The sequence below is a fragment of the Somniosus microcephalus genome, chromosome 7 (genome assembly GCF_052327205.1).
Source record: "Somniosus microcephalus isolate GS21.2 chromosome 7, FLI_Smic_1.0, whole genome shotgun sequence".
Taxonomy (NCBI): Eukaryota; Metazoa; Chordata; class Chondrichthyes; order Squaliformes; family Somniosidae; genus Somniosus; species Somniosus microcephalus.
Genome location: NC_140993.1, coordinates 16,964,596 through 16,982,864, shown reverse-complemented (window position 1 = coordinate 16,982,864; position 18,269 = coordinate 16,964,596). Strand labels below are relative to the sequence as shown.

Here is an 18,269-nt window from a genome sequence, read left to right as displayed (position 1 = left end):
GGCTCACTGGCTTTCAGATGGGAAAAACCGTGCATGCGCGGTATTTTGAACGAGCCGTACAACCCCTTAAGGGGGCTGCGCACCCAAAAAAGAATTAATGGGAATATTGTGGGTCATGTATATGGGACCTTTCCCTATTTTTAAGATGATCCACAAGTATTTTTTTTATTACCAGTTTTCTGCCAGTTTCCTTTGCTCCTTGCCTTGACGTGGACTCTTTGTTGGGGGTGTGAATAGATAGGTGCTGGAGGCTCTCTGGTGCTTTGCTGAGGTAGCTGCTATTTGTAACTAATAGGCTGTTTGATCATGAGACAACACAGATGAGCCTGATGCTATCTGCGCACTTCCAGCAAGGTTTACTGGTTCAGGACGAAGGGAGGGAACCTGGTTGACTTATCTTTTCTTTCCCTATCCTACCCCCACCTAAGGGTGCTGAGATCAATTTGAGAGCCTTTACCACCACCCTCCGCAGACTGCGCATCATAGTGGGGTACGGTAGCATAGTGGTTATGTTACTAGACTAGTAATACTAGAACTAATTAGACGTGAGTTCAAATCCCACCACGGCATTATAAATTCAGTTAATTAAATCTGGAATTTAGAAGCTAGTATCAGAAATGGTGGTCATGAAACTATTGGATTGTTATAAAAACCCATCTGGTTCACTAATGCCTTTTAGGGAAGGAAATCTGCCACCCTTACCCGGTCTGGCCGATATGTGACTCCAGACCCACAGCAATGTGGTTGACTCTTAACTGCTCAGCTACTTCATAGACAATTTTCTGAGCTATTTTTTAGCAGATTCTCTTGCTAAAATGTTGACCAACTAAACTATTGGGATTGCAATTCACTACAGATTTAAGGAAATTGGAAAAAGAACCAGAGGCGATGGGAGGAAATGTTTTTTTACACAGCGAGTTGTTGTGATCTGGAACGCGCTGACTGAAAGGGCGGTGGAAGCAGATTCAATAGTAACTTTCAAAAGGGGAATTGGATAAATACCTGAACTGGGAAAATTTGCAGGACTACGGGGAAAGAGCAGGACTAATTTAATAGCTCTCTGAGTCAGCACAGGCACGCTGGGCCGAATGGCCTCCTGTGTGCTCTCATTCGATGAGGAAGTTCGTGCTTGCTTATATGGATGATGACGGAATTGAACCCGCCATGTCTGGTATGGGATACCTTATCATACCCGCTTTAATCATGTATTTTGCAAAAGTTAGGTTTTGTAGGACTGGGATCCTGTCGGTAGTTTTAGTTTTGCCTCTCAAGAAGGAACTGAATAGACACGAGTTTCTATCTGAGTAATGTTGAGACTTATTTAACATTCGAGTATTAAATACTGCACGAGGATGCGATTGAACATAATCTTCATCCTTGCCTTCCTAATCCTGTGAACCAGTGTATCTAATATGCTTGGTATTGATACGTGTGATACTCAGTTTATTTTATTTAGGTTTTTAGTTTTGATCCACCTCATGATGTTTCATATCAGACATCTCTTCAAAACCTAACTCTTAAGAAAATTACATTGTAAAGTTACATTGTAGAAATGCTGGGCGTTCTAGTAGCATTGGAGAGTAATGTTTCCTTTTGTAAAATTTTAACCTGTCAAAGGAAATGGCGGCAGCATCAGTTTTTCTTCAGCCTGGAGCACAGAGACAATATCCCACCCATTACATGGAGACCGCTATTCAGACGTACAAGGACATGTGCAAGTACGTGACATCTTTGGTCGAGTCAAATAGAAATTAACACTCCGCGACGAGGTGGAATAGCTAGAGAATGTCGGTGCATTTGAAAAAGTATCTCGAGGTTGTAAGTTTCGAAGCTTTGTACTGGCTTGAAGCTGTTTTAAGGTTGGGGACCAGTTTCGAGTCCGGTGATGGCCTTGCGTCGGGTAAATGAAAGCGGCAGTCGGGAAATTGATGGAGGGTTTTTTGAAGAGGAATGGCCATGTAGAAAGGGAATGAAATTCAAAGCAATGGAATACTTGTTGAGCCCTGTGGAAAGGCACAAGAGTGAAGCAGATGATTTTAATCCAGGATCCCTTTGAGATTTGTGATGTATGTAATATGCTGAGACGGTCAAGTAATTCTGGAGGATTTTGTTTTCCTTGAGTGGCTGAAATATTGAGAAGTTAGCAAAGGGGCCATTGATTTTACAGGTAGCGATGAATTGTTGTTCATATAGTCTGTGGATATTGAGGTGCAAATGCACAAAGGTTAATGACAAGCCTGTATAAGACCTCAGTCAGTCTACCACGTGCAGGATTGCGATCGATGTCATTGGAAGGATATTGAAGCTTTGAGAAGCTAAGAATGTCGACACAGTATGCCAGCTTCTTTCTTCTGATAAGGAACATTAAAAAAAAAATCATAATTAACTTGATTCAAGACATGATGCATCAGGAAAACTGCAATTCCCCTCTGGCTTTGTGGTGCACAGCCCAGTGTTCGGATGAAGCAGCTGCTTGATCGGCACCCCCTCCGCGCCCCCCTAAACGCTCACTCCCTCTGCCCCCGGCGCACTGTGGCTGCAGTGTGTACCATCTACAAGATGCACTGCAGCAACTCACTAAGGCTTCTTCGGCAGCACCTCCCAAACCCAGGACCTCTACCACTTAAAAGGGGCAAGGGCAGCAAAGATTACATAGAATTACGTAGAATCTGCAGCACGGAAACCGGCTGTTTGACTGAACTGGTCTACGACTGTTTATACTCTACACGAGATTCCACCCGCTCTAAATACCTGCCCCTCCCGTCCCAATATCCCTCTCTTCCCTTCTACCTTGTGTATGCCTCGAGCCTCCCCTGAAATATGTCATTGCTCTCTGCTTCAACCACTCCATGTGACGGCAAGTTCCACATTCTCGCCACTTTCTGTGCAAAGAAATTGTTGGTGGCTAGCTTGTATTTTTGGCCTCTTCTCCTGGACTCACTCAAGTGGGAACAGTTTCTCCACGTCCATCCTATCGAACTCCTCCCATAATTTAAAAACCCTCTACCTGCTCTCCTTTTCTTCCTCGCGCCCCCCCCCCCCCAAAGAGTAAGGAACCCGATCCTGCTCAATCTTTCCTGATCGTTGCATCCTCTCAATTCCAGTAATAGCCTTGTAAATCTTTTCGGCACTTTTCTCAGTGCTTCAGTATCCTTTTTGTAGTAAGGAGACCAGAACTGTGGGTAGTACGGCGAGTCTGGTCTCGCCAAGGTTCGATACAAATCTTACATTACCTCCTTGCTTTTGTATTCTTGGCGTTTAGAAATGAACCCCAGTACTTTGCATTCTTTGTGACCGTATCAATTTTTTGTTGCTACTTTTAATGATTTATGTATCTCTATTTCCAGATCTCTCTGCTTCTTTACCTCGTTTAGTTTCTTGCCTTCCCAGGAATAAGTGGCCTCTTTATTTCTCCTACCAAAATGAACCACCTCACACTTCGCTCTGAGTCTCATTTGCCTACTTTGCAAGCCTGTTTGTCATCTTGTATTTTGGTGTTGTCTTAAGATTATTAGCTGTACCCCCCCCCCAATTTGGTATCCTCTGCAGATTTTGATGCCATATGACCAATTTCTGAATTCAAATCATTCATGTCTATGGCAAACTACAGTGGCACCAACACCGATCCCTGCAGCACACCACTTTCCGCCAGTCTTTGAAACACCCCTTAACTCCTATCCTCTGTTTTCTGTTCTGCAGCCATCTTTTAATGCATTCCGCTACCTGGCTTCTGACCCCACATGCCCTGACCTTTGTCACGAGTTTCTGTGAAGTACTTGAAAGAAGCTGGTGTGCGAAGGGGGCTCATCAAAGCAAGCCTCGCATTGGGATGCATCGAAATAAATCTTTTACAATACTGCAAGGCTAAGCAAGATCTACAGCTCTGGCTGATAAACCCACCGTATCCAGCCGTGCTTTCCCCTCATACCTCCTGTGACGGGTTTGGATGATGAGAAGAGGGTACATAGGAGAAGATTCTTGGAATCACTTTGCTGCGAGGATAGACTTAAATTCCTCAGTGAAAATTAGAGAAAGGTTGAGAGATATGATTTCAGGTCTTTTTAAGCTAGAGTTGATACTGAAGCAAGTGAGTTTAACGCTGGAAAAGGAGATCAAGTTAAATACAGTTTTAAACCTAGCTAAATTGGAGTTGGGTCAGAACACTGAATATGCATCTTGTCTGTAAAGAATGGTCTTTGAGTGCAAGTAATTGCTGCATTTTGTGTCTTGTGGCATAGTTGGATGTAGAGTGGTTGCTGAATTAGTTTTGGAATAGGGGATGATTTGATGCTACTGCCTTGCTCCGTCAGATAGTCCTGTAGCAAAAGTCCACTGTAAGGCATTATTCCAAGACAATTTGGAAAATATACAGTTTTTCCATATTGGAAACTGATGGTGATTCCCAAGTTAATTGTCAAGTTCATTACCACTTGGTGAACTCCAACAGTCTTTATAAGCCTAAAGTCCAGGGAGTTTACTGTGATTTTAGTTCGGTTAATTTGGTGTAACTTGGAATTTTAATTTTTTAAATAAAATTGCTCCACCCTAGGAACCTGGTACTCGCTGAGCGATGCACTTTACTAAGTGCTGAAATTTTGAAAAGCCAAGCCAAATATTCGGAGGCTGCAACTCTCCTCATCCGGATGACAAGCGAGGTAGGAAAAGTTGGAAATTCCTTGCAGTTGGAGTTTTATATTTCGCTGGCATTGCACTTAGTTATTACATAAGCTTTCAGTGTGGTATTGTCATGGTTGGCGCTGTTTTTCTATACTCTTGTCTCGGTTCAGTCGCCATATGCAGTCTAGCTGTACGCCACCAACTTTTTGGCCAGGACACTGGGGATAACTCCCCTGCTCACTCTTTGAAATAGTGCCGTGGGATCTTTTTACGTCCACCTGAGAGCGCAGACAGGGCCTCAGTTTAATGTCTCATCCGAAAGACGGCACTTTGCACTCCCTCAGTGCTGCACTGGGAGATTTTTGTGCTCAAGTCTCTGGAGTGGGGACTTGAACCCACAACCTTGTGACTCAGAGGCGCGAGTGCTACCCACTGAGCCACGGCTGACCTCGGTAGATCTGACAGAAATCTTCAAATAGAATTTGTGTGCGTGTCATGGACACCAGTGAGGTGAAATATCTGCCCTATCTTGCCTGAGACTTCATTCAGAACTATCTGAGGAATCTCAATGAGAATGAACCTTTTCCAGTGATATTTTCAACCCTTTGGCTTCCATAACAAAGTGTTCCTGATTCTAACAGGTAAAATATTTAAGCAACAAATGTTTTTCTTCTGAAGGCTGTTATTGGAGGAGTAATTTGTATTTCTCACTGATGATGACCTCAAAAGGTCAATCCTAAAAATAGTGAAATGAAATTGTTCCTCTATTATATTTCCAGTGATTTATTATAGCTGGCAATGTTCCCTCTAATTTTTTTTTGTGCGTGGTCCCTTTAAATTTGCTGCACGGTATCTTTACCAGCAGCAAGAGCCGTTGAGCGGCCTGTGCGGGACCTCCGGATCGGTGCACGGCCGCACACCTTAGAGGGAACGTTGGGGTAATGTTGATGCAACAAACAGTAAGCAGGTGAATTGCGAACAAGAACCGGCTGAGTGGATGGGCAGTAATGTATGGTGCATCAGTTCTCTGCTATTGAAATCGCCCAGTATATTGCACTATACTGCAACATAATTAAACATAAGGCAGTTACCTACTTGAATTGAAATGTGAAGAACGCTGAAGCATTCGTTATGATTTTTGGTCGGCATCCACATGCAAATCTGTAATATGTTTTGATCTCTCAGGGAAAATCAATCAGGGATAGGAACATAGGAACTGGAGTAGGTCATTCAGCCCCTTGAGCCTGCTCTGCCATTTAATAGCTGCTCTGTGACCTAACTCCATATACCTGCCTTTGGCCCATATCCCTTAATACCTTTGGTTAACAAAAATATCAATCTCCGATTTAAAATTAACAATTGATCGAGCATCAATTGCTGTTTGCGGAAGAGAGTTCCAAACTTCTACCACCCTTTGTGTGTCGAAGTGTTTCCTAACTTCACTCCTGAAAGGTCTGGCTCTAATTTTTAGACTCTGCCCCCCCAGTCCTAGACTCCCCAACCAGCGGAAATAGTTTCTCTCTATCTACCCTGTCTGTTCCCCTTAATAGCTTGAAAATTTCGATCAGATCAGCCCTTAACCACCTAAATTCCAGAGCATACAATCCTAATTTGTATAATCTCTCCTCGTAACTTAACCCTTGAAGCCATTGAAGATGCTTTCCCTTTGTGGTTGGGGACTGCGTCCCTCTGCAGTTATCTGAAGCTTTGATTTGCACCCATATCAGAATCATAGAATGGTTACAGCGCGGAAGAAGGCCATTCGGCCCGTCGAGCCCGTGCCAGCTCTCTGCAAGAGCACTTCAGCTAGTCCCACTCCGCTGCCCTTTTCCTGTAGCCCTGCAAAATTTTTTCTTTCAGGTACTTATCCTACTCCCTTTTGAAAGCCGTGATTGAATCTGCCTCCACCACCCTTTCAGGCAGTGCATTCCAGATCCTAACCACTTGCTGCGTAAAAAAGTTTTTTCTTATGTCGCCTTTGGTTCATCATCTTAAATCTGTGTTCTCTGGTTGTCGACCCTTCCGCCAATGGGAACAGTTTCTCTCTATCTACTCTGTCCAGACCCCACATGATTTTGAACACCTCTATCAAATCTCCTCTCAACCTTCTGTGCTCCAAGGAGAACAACCCCAGCTTCTCCAGTCTATCCATGTAACTGAAGTCCCTCATTCCTGGAATCGTACTCGTAAACCTTTTCTGCACCCTCTCTAAGGCCTTCACATCCTTCCTAAAGTGCTGTGCCCAGAATTGGGGACACTACTGCAGTTGAGGCCAAACCAGTGTTTTATGAAGGTGGTTCATCATTTCCACGCTTTTGTACTCTATACCTCTATTCATGAAACCCGGGATCCCATAAGCTTTTTTAACCGCTTTCTCAACCTGCCCTGCCACCTTCAACGGTTTGTGCACATATACCCCCAGGTCTCCCTGTTCATGCACCCCCTTTAGGATTGTACCCTTTTAGTTTATATTTCCTCTCCTCATTCTTTCTATCAAAATGTATCACTTCACACTTTTCTGTGTTAATTTTCATCTGCCCGTGTCCGCCCATTTCACTAGCCTGTCTGCCTTCCTGAAGTCCTCACTCTCCTCCTCACTATACTTCCAAGTTTTGCGTCATCTGCAAATTTTGAAATTGTGCCTTGACGTCCAAGTTAATATATATCCAGAAAAGCAGTGGTCCTAGAACCGACCCCTGGGGAACACCACTGTTTACCTCCTTTCAGTCCGAAAAACAACCATTCACCACTACTCTCTGTTTCCTATCACTTAGCCAATTCTGTATCCCTTTTATTCCATGGGCTTCAACTTTGCTGACAAGGCAAATATGTGGCACTTTGTCAAACGCCTTTTGGAAATCCATGTTCACCACGTCAACTGCATTGCCTTCATCTGTTACCTCATCAAAAAACTTGATCAAATTGGTTAATCATAATTTGCCTTGAACAAATCTGTGCTGGCTTTCCTTAATTAATCCACACTTGTCCAAGTGACTGTTAATTTTGTCCCTGATTATTGTTTCTAAAAGCTTCCCCACTACCGAGGTTAAGCTGACTGGCCTGTAGTTGCTGGGTTTATCTTTACACCTTTTTTTGAACAATGGTGTAACATTTACAATTCTCCAGTCCTCTGGCACCACCCCTGTTTCTAAGGAGGGTTGGAATATTATGGCCAGTACCTTCGCGGATTCTTCCTTCACTTCACTCGACATCCGAGGATGTATCCTATCCGATCCTGGTGACTTAACTACTTTTAAGTACAGCCTGCCTTTCTAGTACCTCGTCTTTATCAATTCTTCTTCCATCCAGTATCTCCTCTACCTCCTCCTTCACTGTCTATGGCAGCATCTTCTTCCTTGGTGAAGACAGATGCAAAGTACTCATTTAGTACCTCTGCCTCCATGTGTAGGTCTCCTTTTTGGTCCCTAATCGGCCCCACCCCTCCTCTTACTACCCATTTACTATTTATATGCCTATAGAAGACTTTTGGATTACTTTTTGTTAGCTGTCATTCTATTTTCATACCCTCCTTGTCCCTCTTATTTTCTCTTTCACTTCTCTGAACTTTATGTTTAACCTGATTCTCAGATGTATTCTCGACCTGACATCTGTCATACGCGCTCTTTTTCTGCTTCACCTTACTCTCTATCTGTTTTGTCATCCAGGGAGCTCGGACTTTAGTTGCCCTACCTTTCCCCCTAGTGGGAATGCACCTCGACTGTACCCGAACTACAGTACTTCCTCTTTAAAGGCAGCCCATTGTTCCACAACAGTTTTGCCTTCTAATCTTTGATTCCAATTTACACATTGCTGGTGTGTTTGGTGGTTCTTCAGTCCATAGTCTGTCTTGCAGTTTATCAGCTCTGCGGCAAAGGGTTTACTCATTTTTCCAAGTTACACACCGGTTTCCGCTGGGTCCTTGCATATTAATGCTCCGTGGAAAGCTACTTGGGGTTATTTGGGCCCTGATTTACTCTACCTCCGGTTTATTCAATGGAAAGAGGTTTAAAACCTGTGAATATAGAGCCCTTCCTCATGATTGACTCATAGAATCATTAGAATAGTACAGCACAGAAGGAGGCCATTCAGCCCATCGAGTCTGCGCCGGTTCTTTCGAAGAACGATCCAGTTAGTCACACTCCCCGGCTCTTTCCCTTTTTCATACTGTGCCTTTCTCATTGTCTCTCGTCATTGCATGAATTTTGTCAAAATTAAAAGTGGACTACATGTGATTTGACTCAATGGAAGGCTGTACTGGCTTCAATAAGAACATAAGAATTAGGGACAGTAGTAGGCTGTACAGCCCCTCGAGCCTGCTCCGCCATTCAATAAGATCATGGCTGATCTTTGTCCTCAACTCCACTTTCCCACCCGATCCCCATATCCCTCGATTCCCCTAGAGTTCAAAAATCTGTCTCTCTCAGCCTTGAATATACTCAACGACTGAGCATCCACAGCCCTTTGAGATCGAGAATCCCAAAGATTCACAACCCTCTGAGTGAAGAAATTCCTCCTCATCTCAGTCTTAAATGGCCGACGCCTTATCCTGAGACTATGCCCCCTAGTTCTAGACTCTCCAGCCAGGGGAAACAGTCTTTCCGCCCCTCAGTATCTGTGTTTCAATGAGATCACCGCTCATTCATCTAAACTCCAGAGAATATAGGCCCAATCTACACAATCTCTCCTCATAGGACAACCCTCTCATTCCAGGGATCAATCTAGTGAACCTTTGTTGCACCGCCTCTACGGCAGGTATGTCATTCCTCAGATAAGGATGACAAAGCTCCGTTTCTGTCAATGAATACAGGCTTTGGATTCTGATTTAGCACAGAGCTGCTTCTCCACTCCCAGGCCAGAGAGGGAATTGATTGTGGGGAGCAGGGATGTATTACGAGTAACCCAGAAAGGAAGTTTCTGCCCAACTACATTTCACATTAACTGATTCAGCCAAGGAGAAGTTGTTGGGAATTCTTGGATCCAGAGAAGCTTCAGCAGCAGATACAGCCCCAGCCCCTCACACTGAAGCCTTCGGGTTTGTCTTCTATCCCGACAGTCTGAAGTTGGTTTTCAGTATCTTATCACCTCCCGTCGGGAAGCCTTTGATGACAAAAGCAGTTGCTTGTGGCTAACAGACCGGAGTTGGCTAGGGACCACTTAGGACACTAGTTTGCCCACTAGCGTGAATTTTGCAGGAGAGTAAAGAATGTTGGTTAAGGAGACTCCCTGCAGGAACTGTAAAAGGGAATTCTTTAATGCAATGCTCTTTTCGTTTTACAGCGTAAACTTAAAATGTGTTACTTATCGCTTTCAGAGAGTCTTAAGGTAATTATTGATTGGTGTAATGAATTATTTAGTTCACAACTTGTCTGAGTGTTTACCACTAAGCTGGATGCTAATTGAGATTGTGTTGTAATAAAGGTTGCATCTTGCGGTGATGTGAAACGCCATGTCTTTTTTTAAATGCAGGATTCTGACCTCCGAAGTGCACTTTTACTAGAACAAGCTGCCCACTGTTTCATCAACATGCGATCTCCCATGGTACGCAAGTTTGCTTTTCATATGATTCTGGCTGGGCATCGATTCGGTAAAGCAGATCAGGTAAGCATAGTGTTTGAATATAGTCTGTTTACATAGAAACATAGAAGATAGGAGCAGGAGTAGGCCATTCGGCCCCTCGAGCCCGCTCCGCCATTTAATGCGATCATGGCTGATCATCCAAATTCAGTACCCTGTCCCTGCTTTCTCCCCATATCCCTTTAGCCTCAAGAAATATATCCAACTCCTTCTTGAATATATTTAATGAATTGGCCTCAACTGCCTTGTGTGGCAGAGAATTCCACAGGTTCACCACTCTCTGGGTGAAGTAATTCCTCCTCATCTCAGTCCTAAATGGCTTATCCCTTATCCTTAGACTGTGACCCCTGATTCTGGACTCCCCGCCATCGGGAACATCCTTCCTGCATCCAGTCTGTCTAGTCCTGTTAGAATTTTATAAGTTTCAATGAGATCCCCTCTCATTCTTCTAAACTCTAGCGCATATAAGCCTAATCGACCCAATCTCTCTCCATACGTCATTCCTGCCATCCCAGGTAGCAGCCTGGTGAATCTTTGCTGCACTCTCTCCATGGCAAGAACATCCTTCCTCAGATAAGGCGACCAAAACTGCACACAATACTCAAGATGTGGTCTCACCAAGGCCCTGTACAACTGCAGCAAGACATCCTTGCTCCTGTACTCGAATCCTCTCGCTATGAAGGCCAACATACCATTTGCCTCCTTAACCGCCTGCTGCACCTGCATGCTTACCTTCAGCGACTTAACAGACCTTTTGATATAACGGATATGTCGCAATACATTTAGCATGGTTAATTCTGCTTTGTGTGTGTACACCGAAGACCCTTTCTGTCTTGCATTTATGACACTGAATTTTTCCTCAAGTTTACAATGTGATCCAGGTACATTATTGCTTTGAAGATTTCAGAATTACTTGTTCTCTTCACCGTTACTTAATCGATGTTCAGCTGTATCATCCCCACCTGAACTTTTGCAAGTTGAGAATAAATTTAAAGTTTGAGAGGATGTAGTCTGTAGAAGCAAGACCTTTCCCTTAATAATCATTATAAATCTGATACTTGCACCCGTAATTTGGGGTCAGTGACGAAGCGAAGGCGTTCGCCGCTGGCCCCGAAGTAAGCTGCGCGCAAAGATCTCGCGACCTGTGTCGAGAAATTCGGGTTTTCCAACGTTCAAGTCAAATCAACGTAGTATAGAGGGGATGCCCAGTGCGTGCTGCTGTGGCATCAAACAAGCTGTCAAAGCAGCCAATCAAAATGCTGAATTCTCACAGACCACGAACAAGGAAGTGGGTAAGCACAGAAATCACAGAAACCACACAGTGCAGATAGAGGCCATTTCGGCCCATCGAGCCTGCACCGACACATATCCCACCCGATCCCCGTAACCCCTGCACCAACACATATCCCACCCTATCCCCGTAACCCCACGTAAGAAATCACAGAAAAACCCCACGTCAGAAATCACAGCTCCTTTGATACTAACTTGTTAAAAAATGTTAGAGCAAAACAAAGATGGGGCGCTCGCATGGGGAGAAAAGGCAAACCTGCAATAAAGATGAACAAACTTTTCACAAAAATTAAGACTTTAAAAAAAAGTTTCTTCAAAATTTAAATTTTTATTCATGAATAAATTTGACAGGGCCATAACCTTTGTTTAGCAGTCATTGCGCTGTTAAAACCCCAGTTACACCTAATCCCTTTGAGTGGGGAATTTAACAGCGGTATTCCTGCGGAAGAGCCAAAGCTTTCGTCAGTTTTCATGATTTGACAGGTTGCACTGATTGCTGGCTCGGTGGGGTTGGCTGGGGGCGTGCAGCGCAGCCAATGTCGAAGCAGTGAATGACAAACCGCAACTTCAGGACTTCCGCGTGAAGTTGCGGCCAGTTTCAGAGGGGTAATAACACCAAGCGCTGCCAGTTCGCCGTCATCAGGACCGCCAATTCCAGGCCAATGCGTCACAGTATGCATAAAGCCACTGTGTATGCTCATTGCCTATTGGTATGAATTTGACTCGAGTCAGCAGATGATGCTCCGGTGGGGGCTTATAATGGCTGCTCTCCAGGATATATTGGTTGAGCGCTAAGCTTTGAACAAGCTCTAAAACACAGCGCACGGCTGTGTAAAATATGTATGATGAATGATGCAGCGTGTGCAAGTATGGAGGTGCTGCAAGTTTTTGAGCTAGCTAGAGACCAGTCTAACCTGGCCAACACAACTGAGGTGTACTCAACTCGCATGACTCGTGCCAGAAACCATAACTTTGTAACTACTGCATTCCAGAGCAATGAAAAATTTTAGGACTTGGATTTTAAATTGTCCTTTGAAAGTACTTGAGGGCTTGACGGGGTAGATGCTGAGAGGCTGTTTCCCCTGGCTGGAGAGTCTAGAACCAGGGGGCACAGTCTCGGGATAAGGGGTCGGCCATTTAGGACTGAGATGAGGAGAAATTTCTTCACACAGAGGGTGGTGACTCTTTGGAATTCTCTGCCCCAGAGGGCTGCGAATGCCGAGTCATTGAGTATATTCAAGGCTGAGATCGATAGATTTTTGGACTCTAAGGGAATCAAGGGATTGGGCGGGAAAGTGGAGTTGAGGTCGAAGATCAGCCATGATCTTATTGAATGACGAAGCTGGCTCGAGGGGCTGAATGGCCGACTCCTGCTTCTAATTCTTGTTATGTACTGTAAGTAAGTTACAACATTTCTCATTTAGAATAATGCATTTATACTGATCTGAAGTGTTACAACAAAGTTAAGAACTCGTATAAACTATTGTACAGGAACGTATTGCTTTTTATTTTGCTTTTGAACAGTAGTTTCAACTGTTCTCCATTTCTGCCTTGCATATTGATAACAAATATGTGCTGAAAGAATAAAAATTACAATAAGTGACCAGGCCAGCAGTAATTCATCATTGTTTGAAGTGTAAGATTGAAGATCAGAATCTAGACTATTGCTGCAGCAGTTTTCATTTGGCTGTGACTCGAGGGATAAGAAACAGTAGAAATAAAGCAATGGTGCAGGAATTTGAGACAAGATGAAGTCATTTCTGCCTTGTTACTTTTTCACAGCAGGAAAAAATAGGATTTAATATAAACCAGGAGACCAGAATGGGCAGTATCCTAGTAGTGAGCTGGAAAAGGGAATTATTTGGCATTTAAGTAACATTTAGAGGATAAACATTTGGTGGGGATATTTAATGAGTACTTTGCACCAGCATTTACAGCTACAACAACTTGTATTTATACAGTGCCTTTAACATCGCAAAACGTCTCACGGTGCTTAATAAGAGTGTTAACAATAAAAACATTATTGGCACCGAGCCACAGGAGATATCAGGACAGATGACCAAAAGCTTGGTCAAAGAGGTAGGTTTTAAGGTGCATCTTAAAGGAGGAGAAAGGGGTAGAGAGGTTGAGAGAGGCAATTCCAGAGCCTAGGGCCCAGGCAGCTGAAGGCACGGCCGCCAGTGGTGGAGCGATTAAAATCGAGGATGCTCAAGAGGCCAGAATTGGAGAAGCGCAGAGATCTCAGAAGTTTGAAGGGCTGGAGGAGGTTACAGAGATGGGGAGGGGGCGAGGCCATGGAGGGATTTGAAAACTAGGATGAGAATTTTAAAATCGAGGCATTGTCGGAAGAGCAAAGGATGTTGGGGAGGAGTTGAAAGTGAGATGAGATATTTCATTTAAAGGGAAAGTATTCAAGAAGTTAGTTATGCTCAAGGATGACAAAGTGCCAGGATTTGATCGGATACATCAGATGATCCTGCGGGAAGTGGAGAAATATTGAAGACTCTAGAAATAAAATGTAAGGGTTCTGTTGAGAGCAGATGTGTGCCAGTGGGCTGGAGAGTGGCCATTGTAATAACTTCTCAAAGGACAATGAGCTTGTTATTTGAACACCTGTGGTAGGGAAAATTGGGGATCTTTAAACGTGAAGTTGCTGAATATCTAGAATAATAAAATAAAATAATTAGAAATAGCCAACAGAGATTTCTGAAATATAGATCGTGCTTGACAAACCTGATCGAGCTCTTTGAGGAGGTGACCGACTTGGTAGATGGGGGAAGTACAATGGATGTGGCGAACATAGACTTTCAGAAAGCCTTGGGAAGAGCCGTCACACAAGGCTATTGGAGAAGGTAAACGGGTATCCAATTAAAGGAAAGTTGGCAAATTGGATTCCAAACTGGATAGAAGGGAGGAAACTATAGGAATGAAAGGCCATTTTTAGAGTTGTTTTAAGTGGGTAGCGGTGCCCCACAGGGCTCCTTTCTGGGACTGTTGTTCACTGTCTATCAATGATTTGGATATAGGGCTCGAGAGAGTGGTGTCGAAATTTGTAGGTGATGCTGAAATGGGAGGCATAGTAAATTATCCCAAGACCCAAAGGAAGCTGCAAGGGATCAGATGCTGGAATGTGCAGACCGAAGTGTGGGTTTCAAGCCAACTCCAGATACCTGTGCTGAAAACAAAAAGCCTGCTTTCCAAGCCCAGGCCTCCAGTGTGACCTTGCGCACAAAGGCATCTGGAATAGCAGGAAGCAGGGCAAATGGTGAACACTTTGTAACCATTTAAGGCATGCACCAGAAATGGTAATGAACAAATAACACTGATAGACGATACAGGCGACCACTACAAATCAAGTACATTGAGAATTAAAACTAAACCAAAGCAAGAGAAAACACAGATTTCACCAGATTACGGAACTTTACTTAACTCACAGTCTCGGTTACAAAATAATAAACTTTGCAAATCACCAGTCGATCTTGGAAGTAATTCTTTGTGTAGGTCAGGTATTAGTGATGTGACGTTTATATCTTAAAGTCAAATATTCACTGACTATTCTACAAGCCCTAACTTGTTAGCTGCCTTGAACTGAAGGGCCCAAGTAGGTCAGTAGACGTTCTGCTCAATTGAAAATTCAGCTACCTTTGACTGTGTTCATTGCCACTAAAGACTGGTGTGGGTAAGTGAGACTTTCCAGCCCTGACTAGCTGTGACAAAGCAGAGAAAATACTGGATATACTAGGGGGAGGGAGTGAAGAGAAGAGGGCTTGTAACCAAATCCATTCCACTGACCGAGTCGAGGATTCTTCCGTTAGGACAGGGGGACCAGTTTTATTGAAGTAAATGTGGGGAGCCAGCACACACACGACTCCTACGTGTTCCTAATATAAAGGTATCTCAATAGAATTCCCTTGGCTTGCATGATCACCCATTTTTTGAGCATTGAAATGTACAAGGAGCAATCCTGTAATTAAGTGGAAGTCCAGTAAATACTTGGGATTAGTGTATGCAATTTTTAAAAATAATCTGTAGGTAAGTACTGAACATGCAGAGCACCCACGTGCTTAAAATTCATTTAACAATGTTTACCCAGTCCTCGTGTTCAAATTGGTTTGATTTAATTGACACACATTGAATGCTTCATCTATGCCCCAGTTAAATCTTTACATTATAACTTGCTCTGCTCTCTCAAATTCGGGGACCTTGCATGAATTGATGAAATGCTTTATTACAGCGGAAGCATGCCTTGCGGTGTTACAGTCAAGCCATGCAGGTTTACAAAGGCAAAGGCTGGAGCCTGGCAGAGGATCATATTAACTTCACAATTGGTCGCCAGTCCTTCACCCTGCGGCAGCTGGACAACGCAGTGTCGGCCTTCAGGCATATTCTCATCAACGACAGCAAGCAGACGGCGGCTCAGCAGGAAGCTTTCCTGAGGGAGTACCTGTATGTTTATAAGGTAAGAGAGATCAGGAAGTTAGAGTGGACCTGGATTTCATGATTATTTTGTTGTTGCCTGTATTGGTAGCCAATAATTCATCGAAACTTGCAGCACAGGAGGAGTCCATTCGGCCCGTCGTGGCGGTGCCGGCTCGTTGAATGAGCAGTCGTGTTTAGTCCTTCAAGTAATCAAGTAAAGTTTGACTTTCTAATACAGCACCTGGACCAGCGTCCAGATGTAGCTGAAAACGAGCATCAAGCTGGAGAACATTTTACTGGAAGTGATTCTACTGCCATCATGGCTTGGGGGCAGTGTTGCCCAATGGAGATCGCTGACTAGCCGCGGTGATGCCAATTTTTGCCAGATACGCTGATCTTAATAGAAAACGCCTTGTATACACTGGCACAATACAGCTTAAATGTACTTTGCATGCATGTTTGCTCAACAAACATCTAGTGCCATTCAGTAACTAAAGCATTCATTCATCGATAAACAGCCCATGTTGATACCGGCTGTTCCTTTTTGGTAGCTGAACTTATTTTTGCACAAAGTTGTAATACTCCCTCATTGACCTTTTTCAGATCTTAAATCACTGGTGGCTTTATTCTCCAGAAACAGTGAATTCTGCCTGGCAGGAAAGTGTACAAAGATGTGGGGGGGGGGGGGCGCAAGAGAGGAGCTTTCATGTGCATCTGTGAAATGTTGCATAGAATGTACAGCACAGAAACAGGCCATTCGGCCCAACTAGTCAGTGCTGGTGTTTACACTCCACACCAGTCTCCTCCCATTCCATCTCCCTCATCTCAGCCTTTCAGCATATCTTCCCATTCCCTTTTTGCTCGTGTACTCTTCTAGTTTCCCTTTGAAAGCATCTAAGCTGTTTGCCTCGACCTGGCAGTGACTGCACTTCAAAAAGTACTTCATTGGCTGTAAAGCGCTTTAGGATGTCCCGTGGTTGTGAAAGGCGCTGTAGAATTGCAAGTCTTTCTTCCTCTGATTGCCAATTTAGTGCTAGTATTGATCAATGGGAAAGCTTTGTGCTGTGGCCATTCTTGCAAATAGCTAGGTTAAGACTGCTGAGTTTGTTCCATGTGGGATTGTCACAAGTACCAGAGGAGACCTTTGCCCCACCAGTCCTGGTTGAATTGAACAGACTTTGAGATGAAGGGCATTATATACTAATCCCACTTGTCATCTTGGTGTTTAGATTCATATTTGTACAACCAATTGAGACTGATCATCTTCACAGTTAAACATTTGTAGTAAAGAGAGTAAGAAAGACTTACATTTCTATAGCGCCTTTCACAACCTCCGGACGTCCGAGAGTGCTTTACAGCCAATGAAGTACTTTTGAAGTGTACATGTGGGTACAACAACAACTTATATTTATAGAGCACCTTTTCACATCGTCGTAAAGCGACCCAATGAGCGTGGGAAGCGAGAAGAATGAAAGTTTATGGTATAAAAATGGTGCTAAAGTATAGGAGGGGAAGTGAAGGAATATCTGAACATTGTTGCAATCTCAGTAATTCAAGTTTTTTTTTTTTGAATGGATTTTCATCAAACTTTGTTGACTTTTTTTTTTCCCTTTCCGCTTCAGAGCGTAAGCCAGTTCTCACCTGATGGACCTTTGCCCCAGCTTCCTTTACCCTGCATTAAGAGCTCAGCAACTCGGGTATTTTTTGGACACGACCGGCGGCCTTCGGAAGGTTAGTTATTTAATTTTTTGAAGCTTGACCTTTTAAAACCTAGGTTTGTATTGGAGGAGAGACAGCGGGACTTTGTTAATTGGTTCCTGGGGTGTGAGGGACACAAGCAAGGTTGGTGTTTACTGCCCATCCCTCGTTGCCCTGATTTTAAATCATGGAGTGACTTGTTTAGGCCACTTCTGGAGGGCAGTGAAGAGCCAGCCACGCTGGAGGCACATATAGGCCGGACCGGGTAAGGGCGGCAGGTTCCCTTCCTTAAAGGACATTAGCGAACCCACAACGACAATCCGACAGCTTTGTGGTCACTTTTACCGATAACCAGCTTTTTATTTTTAAACTGAACTGAATTCTCAAACTACCATGGTGGGAGTTCTCTGTATTAATAGCCCAGGGTTCTGGATTACTAGTCCAGTAAGATAACCATGATGGTAATGGGCATTTTAAATTTAACCCTCATTTTCATGGGAGAGCTGAGGCTTATGTTCTGCTTTCCAACTTAGGGCTGAAAATCAACTCGTTTATCATTTTTCTTTGAATAAGTGTTAGTTGATATGAAATACTGATTCTTAGATTACAGAAGCATCAGTACTGCCTTCTGCCTATTTCTCCCAAATCTCATCTCTTATTTTCAATGTTAA

At 43.7% G+C, this 18,269-nt stretch overlaps 1 protein-coding gene across 2 annotated transcripts in view; it reads left to right on the top strand.

Annotated features, from left to right (window-relative positions):
• The window catches only part of trappc8 (trafficking protein particle complex subunit 8), a 193,443-nt gene that overhangs the window by 94,990 nt on the left and 80,184 nt on the right, over window positions 1-18,269 (top strand). For both annotated transcript variants that reach the window (XM_085992266.1, XM_085992265.1), the window contains 5 exons: window positions 1,618-1,718; window positions 4,550-4,655; window positions 10,084-10,215; window positions 15,716-15,940; window positions 17,523-17,631. In XM_085992266.1, the coding sequence (XP_085848392.1) occupies window positions 1,618-1,718; window positions 4,550-4,655; window positions 10,084-10,215; window positions 15,716-15,940; window positions 17,523-17,631 (673 nt within the window). The remainder of the gene's footprint in view (window positions 1-1,617; window positions 1,719-4,549; window positions 4,656-10,083; window positions 10,216-15,715; window positions 15,941-17,522; window positions 17,632-18,269) is intronic.